The 17,308-nt window shown below is 39.5% G+C and overlaps 1 protein-coding gene and 1 pseudogene across 6 annotated transcripts in view; both read left to right on the forward strand.

The window, feature by feature from the left end:
* The first annotated feature begins 627 nt into the window (after positions 1-627).
* Positions 628-7,618, forward strand: LOC146238059 (uncharacterized; annotated as a pseudogene). Its single transcript, XR_014740633.1, has 9 exons — positions 628-1,228; positions 1,388-1,822; positions 1,922-2,100; positions 2,182-2,275; positions 2,367-2,954; positions 6,777-6,823; positions 6,946-7,106; positions 7,215-7,421; positions 7,559-7,618. The product of XR_014740633.1 is annotated as an uncharacterized LOC146238059 (transcript).
* A 1,880-nt stretch (positions 7,619-9,498) lies between these two features.
* Positions 9,499-17,308, forward strand: part of abcc10 (ATP-binding cassette, sub-family C (CFTR/MRP), member 10) — a 125,699-nt gene continuing 117,889 nt past the window's right edge. For 4 of the 5 annotated variants that reach the window (XM_084685740.1, XM_084685742.1, XM_084685743.1 and 1 more), the window contains exons 1-6: positions 9,499-9,601; positions 10,131-10,318; positions 10,413-11,775; positions 11,931-12,158; positions 14,569-14,725; positions 15,244-15,401. In XM_084685740.1, coding sequence (XP_084541866.1) covers positions 10,131-10,318; positions 10,413-11,775; positions 11,931-12,158; positions 14,569-14,725; positions 15,244-15,401 — 2,094 coding nt within the window. In that variant the 5' untranslated portion in view covers positions 9,499-9,601. The remainder of the gene's footprint in view (positions 9,602-10,130; positions 10,319-10,412; positions 11,776-11,930; positions 12,159-14,568; positions 14,726-15,243; positions 15,402-17,308) is intronic. The other variant, XM_084685741.1, reaches the window with a different exon arrangement.

Genomic DNA, 17,308 nt, shown 5'->3' on the forward strand with positions numbered 1-17,308 from the left:
ATAATGTCAATTGAGGACACATGTCTATGTTAATGTTTTTCAGACACAAACAAGGGTCGCCACAAGATGAGAGCCAAAATAAGAGAGAAGAAAGGGAAGCTGGCTGCTCTGGTCCTGGAACATTATACACTTGTCCAGCCATCCAAAAGAGTGGAGTCAGTAGAGTTAATCTTCCAGCCGGAATACATATTCCCCTGGCACGTTACAACATCTGGTATGTAGCCTTTAATTGTCATAAAAGTGAGCAAATCAAAGTTGTGCTTTTAATGTTGTCCAGCACTTTTCGCTCATGCTTCTTATGGTTACTTCAATTAAAGTTTCCTTCAAATTGTAATATATTTCATGATGTTTTTGCGATGAACTGTGCAGACCGTTAAACACTGTGTAACATTTTTTTGTTTGTTGTGATTTTCCTGAGTGCATTTAAATGTATCATGTGCAAGTCTGAATTGACGTCTATCACACTTCAGAAATACAATAGTCTGACACTGTGGCGTAACCTTTTGAGAATCACTGAACCTAAATTTGGTCTAAATACAATACAAAAATCTGACATCTAAAATCTGTTTTATTTATTCTCTCATGTCTTGTTACACAGGAACTCCTTCCAGTGCAGAGGAATCCTTTCCGGAGCTCCAAACTCAAGAAGAATTTGGTAATATTGTCTATACAGATTCTATTCTTAATTTGTCCATTATGGCTAATTTAAACCATTTCTTCTATAGACCGAAACATGGAGAAACTTTTGGAAAGTCTTGCCCAGTTGCAAGGCCAACGGAGTCCCCACAAACCACTTCATCTTGGCCCTCACGTCACCAGACAGCACAAGAGCATTGGGAAGAAGCTCGGCCATTTCACCTAAAATGTCTTCTGGACTCAGAGGATGTTGGCCAGGAACTGTGCTACATCTGCCAGAAGACTGCTGTCATACGGTTGGACCACTTGTTTGCATTTTCTAGCTTTGTGTTTGGGAGTAAAAAGTAGTTTGCACCTCCATTTTAGTCTGAAAACTGAAACACTAAAATAGCTAGCTAATAAACCTTGTTTTCCTTTCTTAGGTGCAGAGATGATCTTCCTGAGGAGTGGCTGTGTGAGGCATGGGATGTCCACATTAAAAGATGGCCACTCCACAACCGAGACAGTGTGGTAGATGGATTCTTCAGAGCCATTCCTCCATCCACCTATCTAGCTATTGGTGAAGCTGGGCACTACACCACCCAAGAGCAAGGTACACTTCTTTTACCCTGTTATAATGCAAAGATTTTGAATTGGTTATTTTTGATTATCAGTTGAAGAGCAAATGTGAACTTCACTTGTCCTGGTGCAGTATGTTTCTGTGTCTGCATGATTAGTTGAACATACGTGTTTATAACATATTTTTTTCCAGCTTGCATTTTACCCACAGTGTGTGCTCCAAAATGTTGTTCCTGTGAGGTCGCCAACGTCACTGTGTTGGCTGGAAGAGCAGTTATCCTCATTACCATGAATGGTAAAGCAAGAAATTCCCCTCATTTAACATTCTTTAGTTAGTGTATGTACACAATATATAGAATGTAGAATGTTTACATTATTTAATAATTTTTTACCAGGACGTTATGACTTGCACAAACCTTTGTATTTGTGCAATATCTGCATGCAGAAGTGGACCCAAGAAGTCAGAGATCTGATCAAAAGTGGTTATTGGCCAGCTACAACACTTTCACAGACCCTATACTCTGTTGACCTCCTAAGCTCAGTCCAGGAGCTGAAGGGGATCTCTTCAGGCTTGTCCAGGCAGGCCTTCACAAAATTGCTTGAACATTGCACATAGCGTGCTGGAAGAGTAAGTGTAAAAGACAAAAGCATATCAGCCATTTTATGTTTGTTTTTTGTATTCTCTTGTTGTGAACTGCTGTAATTTTATTTATTTATTTTATTTCAGTCTGGTCAAATCAACGGGGATGCACTGCAGCCGAGCTTTCTGGAGTTTATGTACTGTTCCTTTCAGAAAGAGCAGCTCTGCTGTGTGACCCCATTCACCTGTCCAGCCTGCACACCACAAACAGTTGCCATGTCAGTGGATGGTAACCGTAAGCTTTACTGCTTTCAATGATCAGGAAGGTGAGTTTGGTATATAATTAAAATACATTTCAATTACAACTCAAATGGTTTACGCAATTTAAATTATAGTTTTTTCTCTAGCTCTGATGGAGCTGCATTTTTTGATGGGCTGTTCCTTGCCAAGGACAGAGAGGTGGCAAGTTTTGTTGACCTTATCCACAGTGCTGTAAAAAATGTACGTTTTTGCCACACACAAGTGTTAAGCTAATACAAAGTTTTAGATTTCATTGTTATTGAATCTATTTGTTTATAAATTGTCTTCACAGACACAAGGGAGGGGCACCTGTGGTGCCTCACAGTGGACAGCCACAAGGGAGACTTCCAGCCGGGCCAACAAGCTGGATGAGGAAGGTGTTGAGGTGGCTGTGTGTCGCCACAGATATTTGCTGAAAGGCCTCAGCATGTACAGGGGGGAGATACTTGCATACCCACTGTATCTACAGAAAGAGCTACATGCCACTGAAAACATCAGTTTCTTTGCAATGGACGTTGCTTGCAAATACTGGCCCTACCTTGAGAAGGTGGCTGGTGTTGTGTAATCTCTCCAGGGGCTCCTTGATATGAAGCCATTCCTCAGCATCATGCATGCTAGAGCCCATGCCACAAAGTGTGAGGTATGTATCTGTTAATATTTTGCTACATTACATTATAAAGGAAGTAGTTTGAGAACATTCTACCAAAATGTAAATGTTCATAGTATTTAGTTCCCCAACATTGTCATTGTTACCCCTATAAGATCAAATGGAGTGGAAGGAACCAGAGCGGAGCAGGCACAACCGCCGGTGAAGAAGTTGAGCAAGTCAACAGTTTCTTCTCCCGTTGTGCCTTGACAACCAAGTACATGTCCAAATTAGGTTGGCTACTTTTACGGCTTGGAAGAGAACTAATTGAGTATCTGTTCTCTTCTTAGATTGCTCTTACATTTGCCAGATAACCACATCCTTTTACTTACAACAGCACGTTTGGACATGCTGACAGTCCATGCTTTGGTGTGGAACAGGTACAAGGGTAAAACTCTTCACCAGATATGTGAAGGTATTCATGTTAGCTGTCTTATTAGGGTTCCTCCATCAGGAGGACCCTTTTGTAATTGTTGGTATTATTAGGGTTCCTCCGGTAGGAGGGAACCTATTGTTATTGTTGGTATTCTTCTTCTTCTCCTTCTTATTCTTCTTGCGCCCCAATATCTCAAAAAGTCCCTGGTCATAAATCTTCTAATTTGGCACATTGATACTACATCCAAGTGGGTCACTAAATCAAATGTATTTTTGAAGGATGGTTCAAAAAATGGTTTTAAAAAACTGTAAGTAAGTTATTCTTTACAGCAGCAACCCAGTGATCCCGGTGTCCCATTTTCATAGGAAATGTACAAGCAGTTTCAACTTTGGCTGAATCTAACAACGCTTACCACAGGAGAAACGGCTTACTTTTTAATACAGTTACTAAACATGACACTATTCAACACTGAGAATAGTTCAATAGGCTGGGATGGTGACCTGTAAACTATAAGGTAGTCGGTTGGAATCCAGCCATTATCTTTTGGCCTGTCATCATTTTCATTATCTGTTTAGTTAAACAGGATGACATAATTCCGAAATACCATGCACAATTACATGCAATTTCACCTTGAAATGTGAAACTGATTCTTAACCTTTGTCCCAAAGCTGACCAAAGGTAATACTCTGCCCTTTCTATTCATACAATCTCAACAGTTGGTGTGTAGCAGATAGGATAGAGAGACTGACTTGTAACCTTATGCTCATGAATTCAAATCCCCATTCAGCCTGTTGTTGGCCAAACATTAAGTAGTTTTGTTCTTTTGTTGTCCAACTCTTGATCTTCTACAGTGAACATGTTTAAAATATTTTGCGGAGGAACCTGCATCGCAACATTCAAAATTCCTCTTTTCTTGAACCAAAGGTCTAATTGACTTGGAATTTGGTACATACATGTATCATTGACGTATTGAAAAATGTTACTTAAGGCAATTGAATCAAGTACAAAATGGCTGAAAGGGGTGTATTTATGTAAATGTACACATTAACTCAATATGTTTGTGTCACTAAATCAAATGTCATTTTCAATTATGGTTTTTCAAACCTAATAGGCTTTAAGGTGACATCACTGTGATGTACCATACACAATTTCACCTTGGTATGTCAAAAAAGGACTGAATTAAATCTGTTTGAACTTGGACCAAATCTGACAATGCTCACCATTGGAGAAACAGCTTTTTTTTGTACAGTAACTGAACATGCCAACACTCAACACTGAGAATAACTCAACGAGTTGCAACGGTGACCTCCAAAGTATAAGGTTGTAGGTTCGAATCCAGCCACACTGAGTCTGTCTTAAATTTGAATATATGTTTAGTTAAACAGGATGACATCGTTCTGAAGTACCATGCGCAATTTCACCTTAATATGTCAAAAGATCATTGAATTACAGCTGTTTAAACTTTGGCCAAATTGAACAAGCCATGCTACAGGAGATACGTTTTTTTTTTTTTTACAGAAACTGACCAGAAGTTCTAAGCCTTCAGGGTAGCTCAATGGGTTGAAACGTTGTCCTGCAAAGCGCAAGGTCACAGGTTAAAATCTAGGCAGTTTTTTGTCCTGTCATAATTTTGATTACTTGTTTAGTTAAACAGGCAGACATCATTCTGAAATACCATGCGCAATTTTATGCAATTTAACCTTGAAATGTCACCTTTGTCCCAAAGCTGACAAAAAACGAATACTCATATCACGCAGTCAGAGCACAGCTAGATAATCAGCGTCAGCACCCTTGGGTACCCAGCATGCAGTGCTGCATGTCCAAAAACGCAGACTTGTGGAAAATAGTTTGGTTACAACAGCCTTGCGAGGGATTTCAGTTGTTGTGTTCGTTCAGTTAGATGTTTGTAATGTTATTGTTGGTTAGTTAATATAATCTTGTTGGTCACCCTGATTGGGTATGTTGTGGAGTTAAATGGGACCAGAGAGTCGGCTGCTAAACCGTCGCAGGCTATTCTTGCAAGGAGCTGAATATGAATGCTGCCCAAGCCCAGTTGCCCAAGCCCAGTTGCCCAAGCCCAGTTGCCCAAGCCCAGTTGACCACATGACTTTAGTTAGTTGTGCATTGACTGAGAGTCTGGAATTGTTTTTGGCCAAACATGAAGTCGTTTTGCTCTCTTGTTGTCCTAATCTCGATCTTCTGCAGTGTACATGTTTATAATATTTTGCCATTTTGAGGAGGAACCCGCATCGCTGCTTGCAGCTATATTTATTATTAGGATTCCTCCGTCAGGACCAGAGATGATCTTCAGACCAAGCCTCACAAAAGTTATCGATTAGAATTGTGATCCTCACAACCGTTTGTCCGGTACAGCTAATCAAATTCAGCAGAAAAGCAGCCAAACAGGAAGTGAAGTCATATCTCAGCAAATCTTCAAGATATCAACACCAAACTTGGTATGATGACTCGGAACCCTCTTCTGAGGATATCTAGACAATTTGGTGTCATGTGATCACTGGGCGTGGCCGCAGGAAGCAAAAATGTGTTTTGGCCAATAACTATTGATTTGTTTGCCTTTATTGAGTGATTCCTTTGTCTCATGATATCTTGGGACATCTCGTGTGTGACTCATAATAATTTGTGATAATAGACGAATTTATGCGGCCGCCATTTTGAATTCAATGAAAAACGTTTTTTCTGTACTCCTCCTACACATGTTGTCAAATCTTCACCAAATTTAGCAGAGATTATCTTCAGACCAAGCCTCACAAAAGCTAACACATGGTTTTCTGATTTTCGAAACCGTTTTTCCGGTACAGGCAATCAAAATGTGCCGTTAAGCCAGCAAACAGGAAGTTGGGTTGTATCTCAGCAAATCTTTGATGGATTCACACCAAACTTGCTGCGTGTACTTGTTACCCTCTTCTGAGCATGTCTAAAATGTTTTCTGGGTTATTTGACTGCTTGGCCACCTCATTGCTGCTTGCAGCTATATTTGGAATTGGTCAGATTTGGTATCCCCTTAGTAAGTCAGCAGCGTTGATTTTTCTATACAGTTACAATTTGTCAAGAATAAAAAAAATTCAATGGTTCACAATGTTTGGAGGAATCCGCCATTACTGCTTGCAGTTATATTTATTATTATTCTTGTAATTTATTTATTATTATTATTGTAATTTATCTCATGAACACATTGATAAAAAGTTTTGAAATTTAGCATATTGATACAACATGCCACAAATATGGCCCAAACACAGACTGGCCCACATCAGACAAAAGGGGGCGCCACAGGCCACGCCCAAATGTCCACTATTCAGAGTGGTTGCATTTACACCCCATTGCTCCAATTCTTCTGAAACTTGGTATGCATGCCTCATTTTTCATGAGGAACAAAAAAGCCTCAAGGACCCGTAAGGTCCACCATGATGGATTTTCCTGTACAGTGATAATTTGGGAAAACCTTCAAAATAGATCTCCTCCTACAAAAAAGGTAAAATTGACTTGAAATTTTGTACAGATATGTATCATTGACATATTTAAAAATGTTACTTAAGACAGTAGAATCATCAAATACAAAATGTTTGAAAGGGGTGTATCTATGTAAATGTCCAGATTGTCTCAATAAGTTTGTGTCACTAAATCGAATTTAATTTTGAATGATGGTTTTTCAAACCCAATAGGCTTTAAGATGACACCACCCTGAAGTACCCTGCAAAGTTTCACCTTGGTATGTGTCTTTTTAGAAGTGTCCCTAAAGGTACAAACTTTGTACTTGTATCTCTACAGTCTACAACAATTACAAAACAACAGATGTACTTATTTATTAAATTATTAAATTAAATTATTTAGAATCACTAGTGTCCATTGCAACGGAAAAGAAGATGCATGATCAACATATGCTGACCACACGCCTGCAAGAGGTGTGACAATCCTGGTCTGTGAGATGGCCCAACACTGCACCTGGCTGAAAAACCTGTCCTCTGTCCTCAGTACAAAGATTGCAGAAGAGGGTAATACTGAGCAATATAAGTTTAGGGGAAAAAATCTGCAGATTTGAAATACATTGAGACACTTTAATGAGGTTCTGCATATTGTCTTGCTACATTTTTAATTGTTAGGGGAGGAAAATAATGGAACTCTACTGTCGGATGGAAGTCTACTGCGACTAAGACTGTCAAAAGTGGAGGGAAGATTGCAGCTGGTTCGCCAGTACTACAAGGCAGCTGTAGGTCAACAGGCCTTTCTCCTTTGCGATGTGGGAGAGGGAGAGGAATGTGACAGGGTGGGCAGCGATGAAGAAAGTGTGGAGGAAGAGGCTAAAGAAGGTATTATTTAATGCAGAATTTCTCAATCCTGGTCCTGCATGATTTAGCTTCAGAAAAAAAATAACTTAATAAACCACAATCACTCAAACGCTCTCTCTTTCTCCATCTATCTTTGTCCTATTCTCTGTTCTCTTCAGATGTAAGCTGCTAAAAGATGAGGGGCGGTGGTAGCAGACAATGTGGATGGACTGTCCCCTTAGAAGAACTTTCTCTGTTCAAATAAACTTACAGTTAAAATTACAGACTGGTAATTTCTTTGTCAGTGGGCAAACGTACACAATTAGCAGGGGATCCAATAATATTTCAGCTATATAAAGGAGTCCTTTTGAAATTATATGAGTTGTTGACCGGGATGGGGGGGGGGGGGGGGGGCATTAGTATGAAATTAAGACATTTGTCATTTTAGTGAGTCAACATGTGTAATTTGAATAGACTACATTTACATTACATTTAGTAATTTAGCAGACACTCTTATCCAGAACGACATTCACTAAGTAGCCTACAGGGACATTCCCCCGAGGCAAGTAGGCATGATATCGATCTTTGCTGCTCTTAGTGGCAAAGTGGAGTTCTGAACTCCACGTAGGTCTGAAGGAGGTCTTTCTATTCTTTTTGGCATCTGATAGCCGACACAAGAGGTAAATTGCGACGGTGGGCAGGAAGAGTCAAAAGGAGTACAATAGGGCGAAAAGGAGGACACACAACAGTGGTCCAGACAAAGGGCTGGAAACCCCGACTGGCCAAATCCAGACATCTGATCACCTTAACCATGATCTAAGTAGGCCTAAACAAAAGTTTAGACTTCATGCAGCGCAGGTGCCAATGGCATTCACTGCTTCAAGTCAGCCTGCTGCTGTCGGTGCCGCTGGCCCTGCGTGAAGTCTAATACCTCGATGCGTCCCATCTAATTTAGAATACTACTCCATTGCCAACAAGGTAATGTAATGCTAATATTGATTATCTCTTCCATTATATTATAATCTATTATGAACCATGAACATGTAAGCTACCACCAAGGACAACAAATCCCTAACCATAATTTGATAGTTATCATCTTAATCAGCTAATTATCATCTTTTAAGTTAGGGGATAAACAAATGCACAAGTGGGTCTGTACCCTGATATTGTTTGTGCTAAACCAGGACAATGTGCCACCAAAACATAATTTGACTTTGACCACTGATGTAGTCTAAAGAATGGTCTTGGAATCTATAGCTACTTGGAAAGAAGCTTCACTGCAATGGCAGATTTGGATTTTAAAAAGACTTTGTCGTCCAACGAAATCAAACCCATTTTTGGAAAGGTCTTAGTTTGTAAGTTAATTTATGTAAGTTTGAAACATTCCTGCCAACCCTTATCTGATTTATTGACCTTAGAACCCATGTCAGGGTCACCTTTAAAGCCCTATAACCCTAATTGGGGTCATTAGGGTTAGGGTTCCTTTCATGGCACATAGTCCTGGCTTGGTACAGTTAATAACTGGGGTTAGATTAACAGTGTCTTTGAATTTCATAACCTAACCCCTACAGCGGATCAACAGCGCCACCTCAAAAAGGTAATTTCCTGAAATTCAATTCAATTCGTTTTTTTCAGCTGAGGCTGGGATCAGCCTGGGATTTTGTATTTAGACCAATATTGACCATCTTCACATCATACTGGAACCATGTTAGAAGATTATGATGTAAAATAATGTTTAGTAAATGTAAATACATTTAAATGTTGACTTTTCGAGTACTGATACATTCTGTCTTTCTTATAAGACCAATGAATGTATATTTGTCATTTTGAGTGATTTAAATGTAACTGAGAACAAAGATCTTCTCCAAAAATGAGTTTTTAAATAGAAAGGAAAATTAGTTCGATTAGTTCATAACTATATTTAACCGGTTTGGTTTGTCATCATGTGTAATTTTGCACAATTAAATACATGTTGTTAGAAAGTATCCGATTACTTCGTTTTACAATTGTTTGGAATCTCGTTTGTTTAAAGAACGACAGTTACCTATCATTAGCTTTCAGCTAACTCTGGGTTCCCCATTTGCGCCCATAGAGTTAAGGTATAGATAGATTTGTCAAACCTTTATTTTGAAAAAAGTAAAAACGCCTAGCGTCATCAAACCTCGACGTATCTTCAGCTAAAATTGGGCTAGTTAGCTTTACTTGACCTCACAAACAGTCAGGTAAAAAAAAAATCATTAGATATATTACGTGTTAAATACTTATGATATTTTTGCCTTTTATACATATTATGCTTTCGGACGATTTAACACTTTAGCAACACTACTGTTGAGGTGGAAAGTTGAGGGAAGCAATGCTTAGCCTACGTGAATGAGTCTAGAAACTAGTGAGCTGCACAACACATTCACCTGGGCTGCGTTTCCCGACAACGATGGATCGTAGCAACGATCGAGCAAAAAACAAAACCATTGATATTTCTTACGTGCGTTTCCCAAACATGCTCGTAAGGAGTAGGCCAATCTATACACTTTCAAGACTACACATTTTCAAGAGACACTTTAGCTACGGTGTCTTTGGGAACGGCCCGTAAAACTAAGATTCGTTGTACGAATTAGGCTTACGACGCTTTCGGGAAACGCAGCCCTGATCATTTTCTACTTTCGATCCAGCAGGTGTACGTTGTCATCACAAGTAAAAACAATATGGCTACTGTGTAATACTTGCTGCAATTACTTTCCAACTGATATACAGATGGGAAAAGGCGTTTCTGACTTTGCACCAGCTGAGTTCATATTGGGGCTATGCCATATAGGTGACCACGACAGATTTCCTTTATGGCAGAATGGAACTGTCAGCCCCTGTTTCAACCAACTGTGCCTGGGAGCCCTGGCACATGCTGTGGTGGCCATCGTCAGCGCCTGTTACCTAAGTGCTCCAAGGTGCTGTAGTTAGATCCTATAGTTATGAATGACTGAATATGATATTATATCATATATTCACCTTGTCTAAATACCTCATATTCTTTATCAACAGTTGTGGGTCCCAACATTCCTCTTTCCCATGTTGTTGGAGCATCAGAGTGGCTTCAGCTCTGTTGGTGGCCCTGGTCTTTATTGCAGATATGGTGGTGGTGACCCTTCTCCATCAGGGGGACATGTATCTGGATTTCTTGGCAGATGGATGTGCTATCCTGGCCTGGCTGGTCCACTTTGGGACCATGCTAATCCTCCAAAGGTCTGTCTATAGAAGAACCAGGGGTCCATCTATGTTACTTCTTCTAGTCTTACTCCCTCTTCCTAACTTTGTTGTCACCTTGGTGGTTTATGCCCAGGATGACACCTATCTTGACCTAGGGGAACCCCTGAAGGTGACACGTTTTGCCCTGGCAGCAGCCCGAACAATTCCTCTCCTGTTTTACATAATGGCTTTTGTATTCCCATGTATTGGTGATTCTGGATATACCCTGCATATCAATTCTGTGCATGACTCTCTGCTGATACCAGGAAATTCCAACATAGATACAGGTGAGATGGTGGCAGAGGATGGTAGCAGCTGTGTGTCTCGACTCCTCTACCTATGGATGAACCCTCTCCTTCGGCGAGGGCAGCGTGGGGAGCTGGACCGGTCATGTGACGTTTATCTCCTTCCCTTAAAACTTCGCACCAATGTGGTGCGCCAATATTTTCACCACTGCTGGGAGGAGTGCCAGCAGAAGCGAGCCACACAAAAATGCCATAGTCAACACAGATCCTCCCCTCACCAGGAACACAGATCCTCCCCTCACCAGGAACAACCATTAGAGATAGTGGTAGAAGAGGTGGGGCTACTGAGGGTACTTCACAAGGCTTTTGGCTTTCAGTATTATATGCTAGGTGTGCTGAAGTTGGTTGGCAACATGCTGGGCTTTGCAGGACCCTTACTTCTCAGCAACCTGGTTAGCTTCATGGAGAAGGAGGGAGCACCTGTCAGCTGGGGTGCCTGGTGCACCGTTGGTCTCTTCGCCAGCACCTTATTCTCTGCTGTCATTCGTAATATCTTTGTCTTTAAAGTCTCCAAGGTGGTCTTATTGGCTCGTGCCGCCATCGTGTCCGCCATTTATGGCAAAACCTTACGGGTCAGTCGGAGCAATCTGGCACAGTTCACCTTAGGGGAGGTGATCAACTTCATGAGTACTGATACAGACCGTGTAGTCAACTTTTTTAATAGTTTTCATGAGGTATGGAGCTTGCCTTTCCAGTTCTCTATTGCCCTCTACTTGCTGTACCTGCAGGTGGGAGTGGCCTTCTTGGGTGGTCTGGGTGTGGCTTTATTGCTGGTGCCACTCAATAAACTTTTGGCCTCACTTATCTTGGAGAATAACAAGCAAATGCTGAAGCACAAGGATAGTCGGGTTAAGGTAAGAATACTGCCGCTCATTTTATTCTTGAAACCTTAACCAAAGCAGTTTCTTGTAATTTCTGTGTAACCCCTTTTTGCCAGGAAGTGCATTATATTTTTTGCTATTTAACCCCCACGTGTAATAGCAACAACATGCTCTTTTCCTGTTTCCAGCTAATGACAGAGGTACTCTTTGGAATAAGAGTCATCAAGTTTTATAACTGGGAGGCTCATTTTGCCGAAAAGATTGCAGAGTGCCGGAGGTTAGAGCTGTCCCACCTTAAAGCCATCAAGTACCTAGATGCAGTATGTGTGTACACTTGGGCAGCTCTACCTGTGGTCATCTCCATCCTAACCTTTGTTACATACGTGTTGCTAGGACATGAACTAACTGCAGCCAAGGTAGGTAAAATGAATAGACATTTAATATGGCTATTGTCATTTTTTGGCATGACTGTTGCATTATACCGTATTTCTTTGATGAAATGAAAACATCTTCAGAATGTGCACAAACAGGCACACAATTTGGAAAAAGTTAATATTAGCATGGATTTATTGCTATTTTTCAAGATGAGCAATTTATTTGAGTTTTATTTAAAACTATTGAAAATGTAAAGTTGTGGAAGTAAGACAGACTTTATTAGAATAATCTGGTGTATATTTCAGAAATGTTTGACACCATTTTGAAAAAAGTTCAGATTTGTGAGGATAAAGCTATTTTCAAAGATTAGTGATTTTCTATCATTTTATTTGAAACTTAATTGAAAAAGTAAAGGCTGTGGAAGAATACCAGACATTGTTAAGATACTGGTGTCTGTTTGAGGTTTTATATTCCAAAAAATAATATAAAAGTCTATTTCAATCTATCTATTTCAAAATGGTATGGGTTATTTTCACCCGGTCCCCAACGCGATGCTGCAAAGTAGCATCTTCTGAATGTGGGACAAATGTCAAATATGAAAATAACTTCACCTCGGTCAATTAACACACTGTTTCGATGTATTTAGTGTGAAATGCTTCCACACCTTGGATGACTTGGGTTGTACTGATTTGTCTGCCTCCGCCATGTGTTTCTGAACAAAGTTCCTCAACAACGTCTCTCCGATGGCCTTTCTTCTACCTCCGCTCCGCGGAGGTAGAAGAAATATATTTATAAAAAAACTTTTTTAAATTTTTATACTCAAATATCTCTACGACATATTGAGTGGCGTAATAATCGCGCGACACAACAAACCGATAATAAAAATGTATATAAGTTATTATATAAGTTATTTTATATAAGGATATGGATATTACAAAATGCTTGGTTCTATGGTTTTGTTTCAGGGTTAGTGTTTAAGCCCAAAGCTTGAGTCAAGATAGGATGCTTTAGCTTGGAAAATAGACAGTGTTTCCGCTATGTTGATTTTTCCGTGGCGGCCCGCCACGGCTAAATATCCGCCGCCACGGTATCAGAAATAGGGCTGTACAAAATTTTGGGCCGTCTATCAGCAGTGATTGTTAGAAAGCGTATCGGAGGATAGCACGGACGCGCTTCACAGCGCAGTTGAGATTGCGTGCGTGCGTCCTTGAGAACTATAGAGCTAAGTTGTATAACTTATGTTGTCAGTTATTAAGGCTAAGGCTGTTATTGTTATAGTTTATAGTTCTTATAGTGCTAATTTAAATTAAGTTAACTGGTGATTTTCGTTGTTTGCAGGCTATTCTTCCCCTGCTAGCAAAATTGCACGTCGATTCGATAGCAATTGCTGCCCTTGCTCATTTTTGTATTTTAGGTGCATTATTATGCTGAAGTAGGTTTAATTTATAAATAGTGGGTATATTGTTATTATTAGCTACAGAATGCTTAGCCTAACAATATCAAATTCATGGCCGAATGGCCCCTTAATCGATAGGCTAGATTACTGACCATTTACAGTAAGTTGTTACGTCAACTATTAATTGGCAGCATTTATGCCATTTAGAACATACTCTATGACAATAAGGTGACATTAAGTAGCCTAACTTTATTTCTTTAGGGGAAATAGGACAAAAATATGTGCAATATTACATTAGCTATTAGACTATTACATTAACCTGCTCCGAAATATAGGGTTGGGGTTAGCACTTTGTTTCGGCCAGGGGGGACGACGGGGGACCTGCCCCCACTGCTAAAAAAAATCCTAGAGGAAACACTGAATAGATCTAACCAATTTGTAAAGTTTGTTTTGATGTATTCAGAGGCAGATGCCTTTATCTAAAGCAACATAAAAGACAGGGGGATTTGAACTTGCCACCTCTGGGATTTGCATCGTACTACTCTATCCACTGAGCTATGCACTCCTCCTAATGCTGTTGCATGGCAAATTACAACAAACCTGATATCAACTTAGATATTATTTGGAAAATGTATTATTGTGGTTATTTTCTGGTAAACCCCAACCCATTTGCCTGTAGATTGAATATTTGAAGGAATTTTGGAATGTATAGGTATGTTTTGTTAACACAGGTAGGGTTGTATATAATAATAGACTCACAAGTTTTCATCTAAAAGCATCTTTTGAAAATGTTTACTTGTTGGTAAATATGGGGTGTTCAATTACTCTTTTCGTCTTAATTTGAACAGCTGTATTTTGCAATCTTTACCAGGGCACAGGGCATTACATTTTCCACAGTGGTTTAATGCTACTTGTATGCCTAAAGCAGTGTGCTGTAGACTTTTGAGTGAATTAGGCTTATGTTGACTAACAACAATTCCATGTCATCAAGATACAAAAGTAATGTTTTGGGGATATGGGACAGTTGAAGAACGGTAATGCTTTTTCCACTGCAGGTGTTTACCACTCTGGCATTAGTAGGCATGCTGATACTGCCACTCAACAGCTTCCCTTGGGTCCTCAATGGCACATTGGAGGCTAAAGTGTCCCTAGGTCGCATACAGCACTTTCTCACACTGTCCAACCTGGACCTCGATGCATACTACAGTCCAGGTATAGTTCAAGTCAGATTTAGTCAATCATATTCAGCGACAGAGCTGATTTTTTTCTCTGTGTTAACTGTTCACTCAAATTCTGACCAGTCTCCTATTCCCTGGCCCATAGTGTGATGTTGCCAACACAATGCTTGACAATTGTTCAGGGTTGTTATTGCAGGTGGATACAAAGTTGTTTCCAACTGCTGTAATGAGCACAGCATGGTTGGGTTTCTAACAAACAGTTAATTTGCACAAATACTATGTTTTTACTTTGCCTCAAATAATTCAAAATAAGGCAACATAATGGTCAACTTTGATGTCAGACACAAACACCTTCCAAATGTAAATCTTAAAATCAAGATGACAGTCTGAATTTGAACCTCAATAAAATATGATTTGATATTGCTTGATTTGACAAGAATTGCAGAAGTATATTTACTAAATCTGACATTGATGAATTTGGATTTAACAATTCATGTGTATATATAATTTGTAATCATATAATTTGCCCCTAATACTTTGCAATATTCACAGTAGCTCCCGAGGACCCCCGGACTACTATTGAGATTAAACAAGGCACATTCTCATGGCAAGGTCGATCCAGTCCAGACGACCCCTCTGAGCAGGATGGAGAAACTGGTTTTCCTAATGGAAATATACTGCTCCGTAACCTCAACCTCAGCATTACCAAGGTAAAGACCCACCATTCATACTCAATGTATTCACAAAAGGAAAAATCTTTGAAGAATGTTTTAATGAAAATATGTTTGTAAGTGGCAAAAACAGTGAGAAAGAATGAGCTGAGACAATTCAAAGAAAAACTAAATTGTGTTGCTGCAAATTCTCAGTCACCTATGCTTGCATATCTAGCAAGCAGCAATTAAGGGGCCAAGCGCATAAAAGGCTAAATGGGGAGCTAAACATTGAAGACAAAATAAAATGCTAAAATCTGAACAAGGTTCAGGGTTGTAGCAAGTTTGGTGTGAATCCATCAAAGATTTTGCTGAAATACTAAATTTTATCTTATTGCAGCTAATGGTCAAATGGCATAACCTTCTTCGAGATTCTTTAGAACAGGGTCCCCAATCCATATACCAAGTTTTGGAGTCAATGCATCAAAGATTGGCAGAGATGACCTTCATTGCTGAATTTGATTGGCTGTAACTGACAAACGATTGCGAAAATCAAAAATCCATCTGATAAGTGAGGCTTGCTCTGAAGATCATCTGTGCCAATTAGTAGAAAAAACATTTTTCCTTAATTAAATGCCATAGACCCACGTCATAATAATAATAAATATAGCTGCAAGCAGCAATGAGGTGTCCAAGCTGGTAAAGCAGGTAAAATTAACGAAAAACATTTCAGACATCCTCAGAACAGGGTTTTGAGTAAATGCAGCTTTGAATCCATCAAAGATTTGCTGAGATACGACCCAACTTCCTGTTTGCTGGCTTTGCCGCAGATTTTGATTGGCTGTTCCGATCAAACCGTTTTGAAAATCTAAAATAATTTTGATAGTTTGTGTGAGGTTTAGGGATGAGATAAAATTTTAACAATTCTCATTCCTTATCAATTTCTGCTTATCAATTCTTATTGGGCAAGGGGGGGGAAAAAGAGCACAATCAGATTTATTGTTGGAAATACTGCTTCAGCATTCCAAGTATTGTTCTTTGAATCTTTATTCAACTTCATTTATTTCTTCCGTGACACCCTTCAGCGCCTTCAAATCTTTAGCTATTAAAACCGTTCAACTTTTTAAAAATTCAGCAGTTTCAGGCTATGACTGCTATGACTTTTCAGCTTTCTACCTCTTATAGGTGAATTAATATAAATCAATATTTATTATATTTTTTACATGGTTTTCCAATTGAGTTTTTTTTTCAAAACCTCTCAATCATCTTAAACTTCTTCAACTTTCAAATCCTTTTTTGTAAGGATGAAATCTCTTAACAGGTAGGCATTAGAAAAGGACTGGCTTAATTTATTAGCATCGACGTTGGATCATGCCATCACTCCACAACAGAGTGATAGGCATGAGTGAGAAACATGTCTCTCAGATGGACATTATATACATGAGCTGGACAGTACAAATATAGTAACCACCAAAACATGTTCTTAAACAGTACACATCTTAATGCACAGGGAAAACGACACACAGGTGGTTCGGTCATCACTCATCGTTTGTACTATTTTCTGCATGTTGCTCTTTCCAAAGATGAAAGTAGCACATTCCCCTATCTATATGTGTGTTGTCTGGGGCTCACTGCGTGACCTCTTGACCACAGCAAGAGACAACCTCACATATGTATAGAAAATCTGCATATCCGTTCCCTCCTCTTTCTATATATGTAAATGGATTTTAATCAATTTGCAACACGTGAAATCTTTATACAAATGTCTGATAAGCCTGCGCCCTGTAAATCAGTCTGGAATCAACTTGAATTCCCATCACAATTATCATGATAACGGTCAGCCGAACTTGAATTCCTCTTTAGGCAGGACCTCTCCTTCTCCTCTCTTTTTCTCCTTCTCCATCTGTTCAACTCAGTTTGTACTCATAATTAGACATTGCATGGCATGCAACACTACCTTTCCTAAT

The sequence above is a fragment of the Hypomesus nipponensis genome, chromosome 21 (assembly GCF_054491055.1).
Source record: "Hypomesus nipponensis isolate SF chromosome 21, ASM5449105v1, whole genome shotgun sequence".
Classification (NCBI taxonomy): Eukaryota; Metazoa; Chordata; class Actinopteri; order Osmeriformes; family Osmeridae; genus Hypomesus; species Hypomesus nipponensis.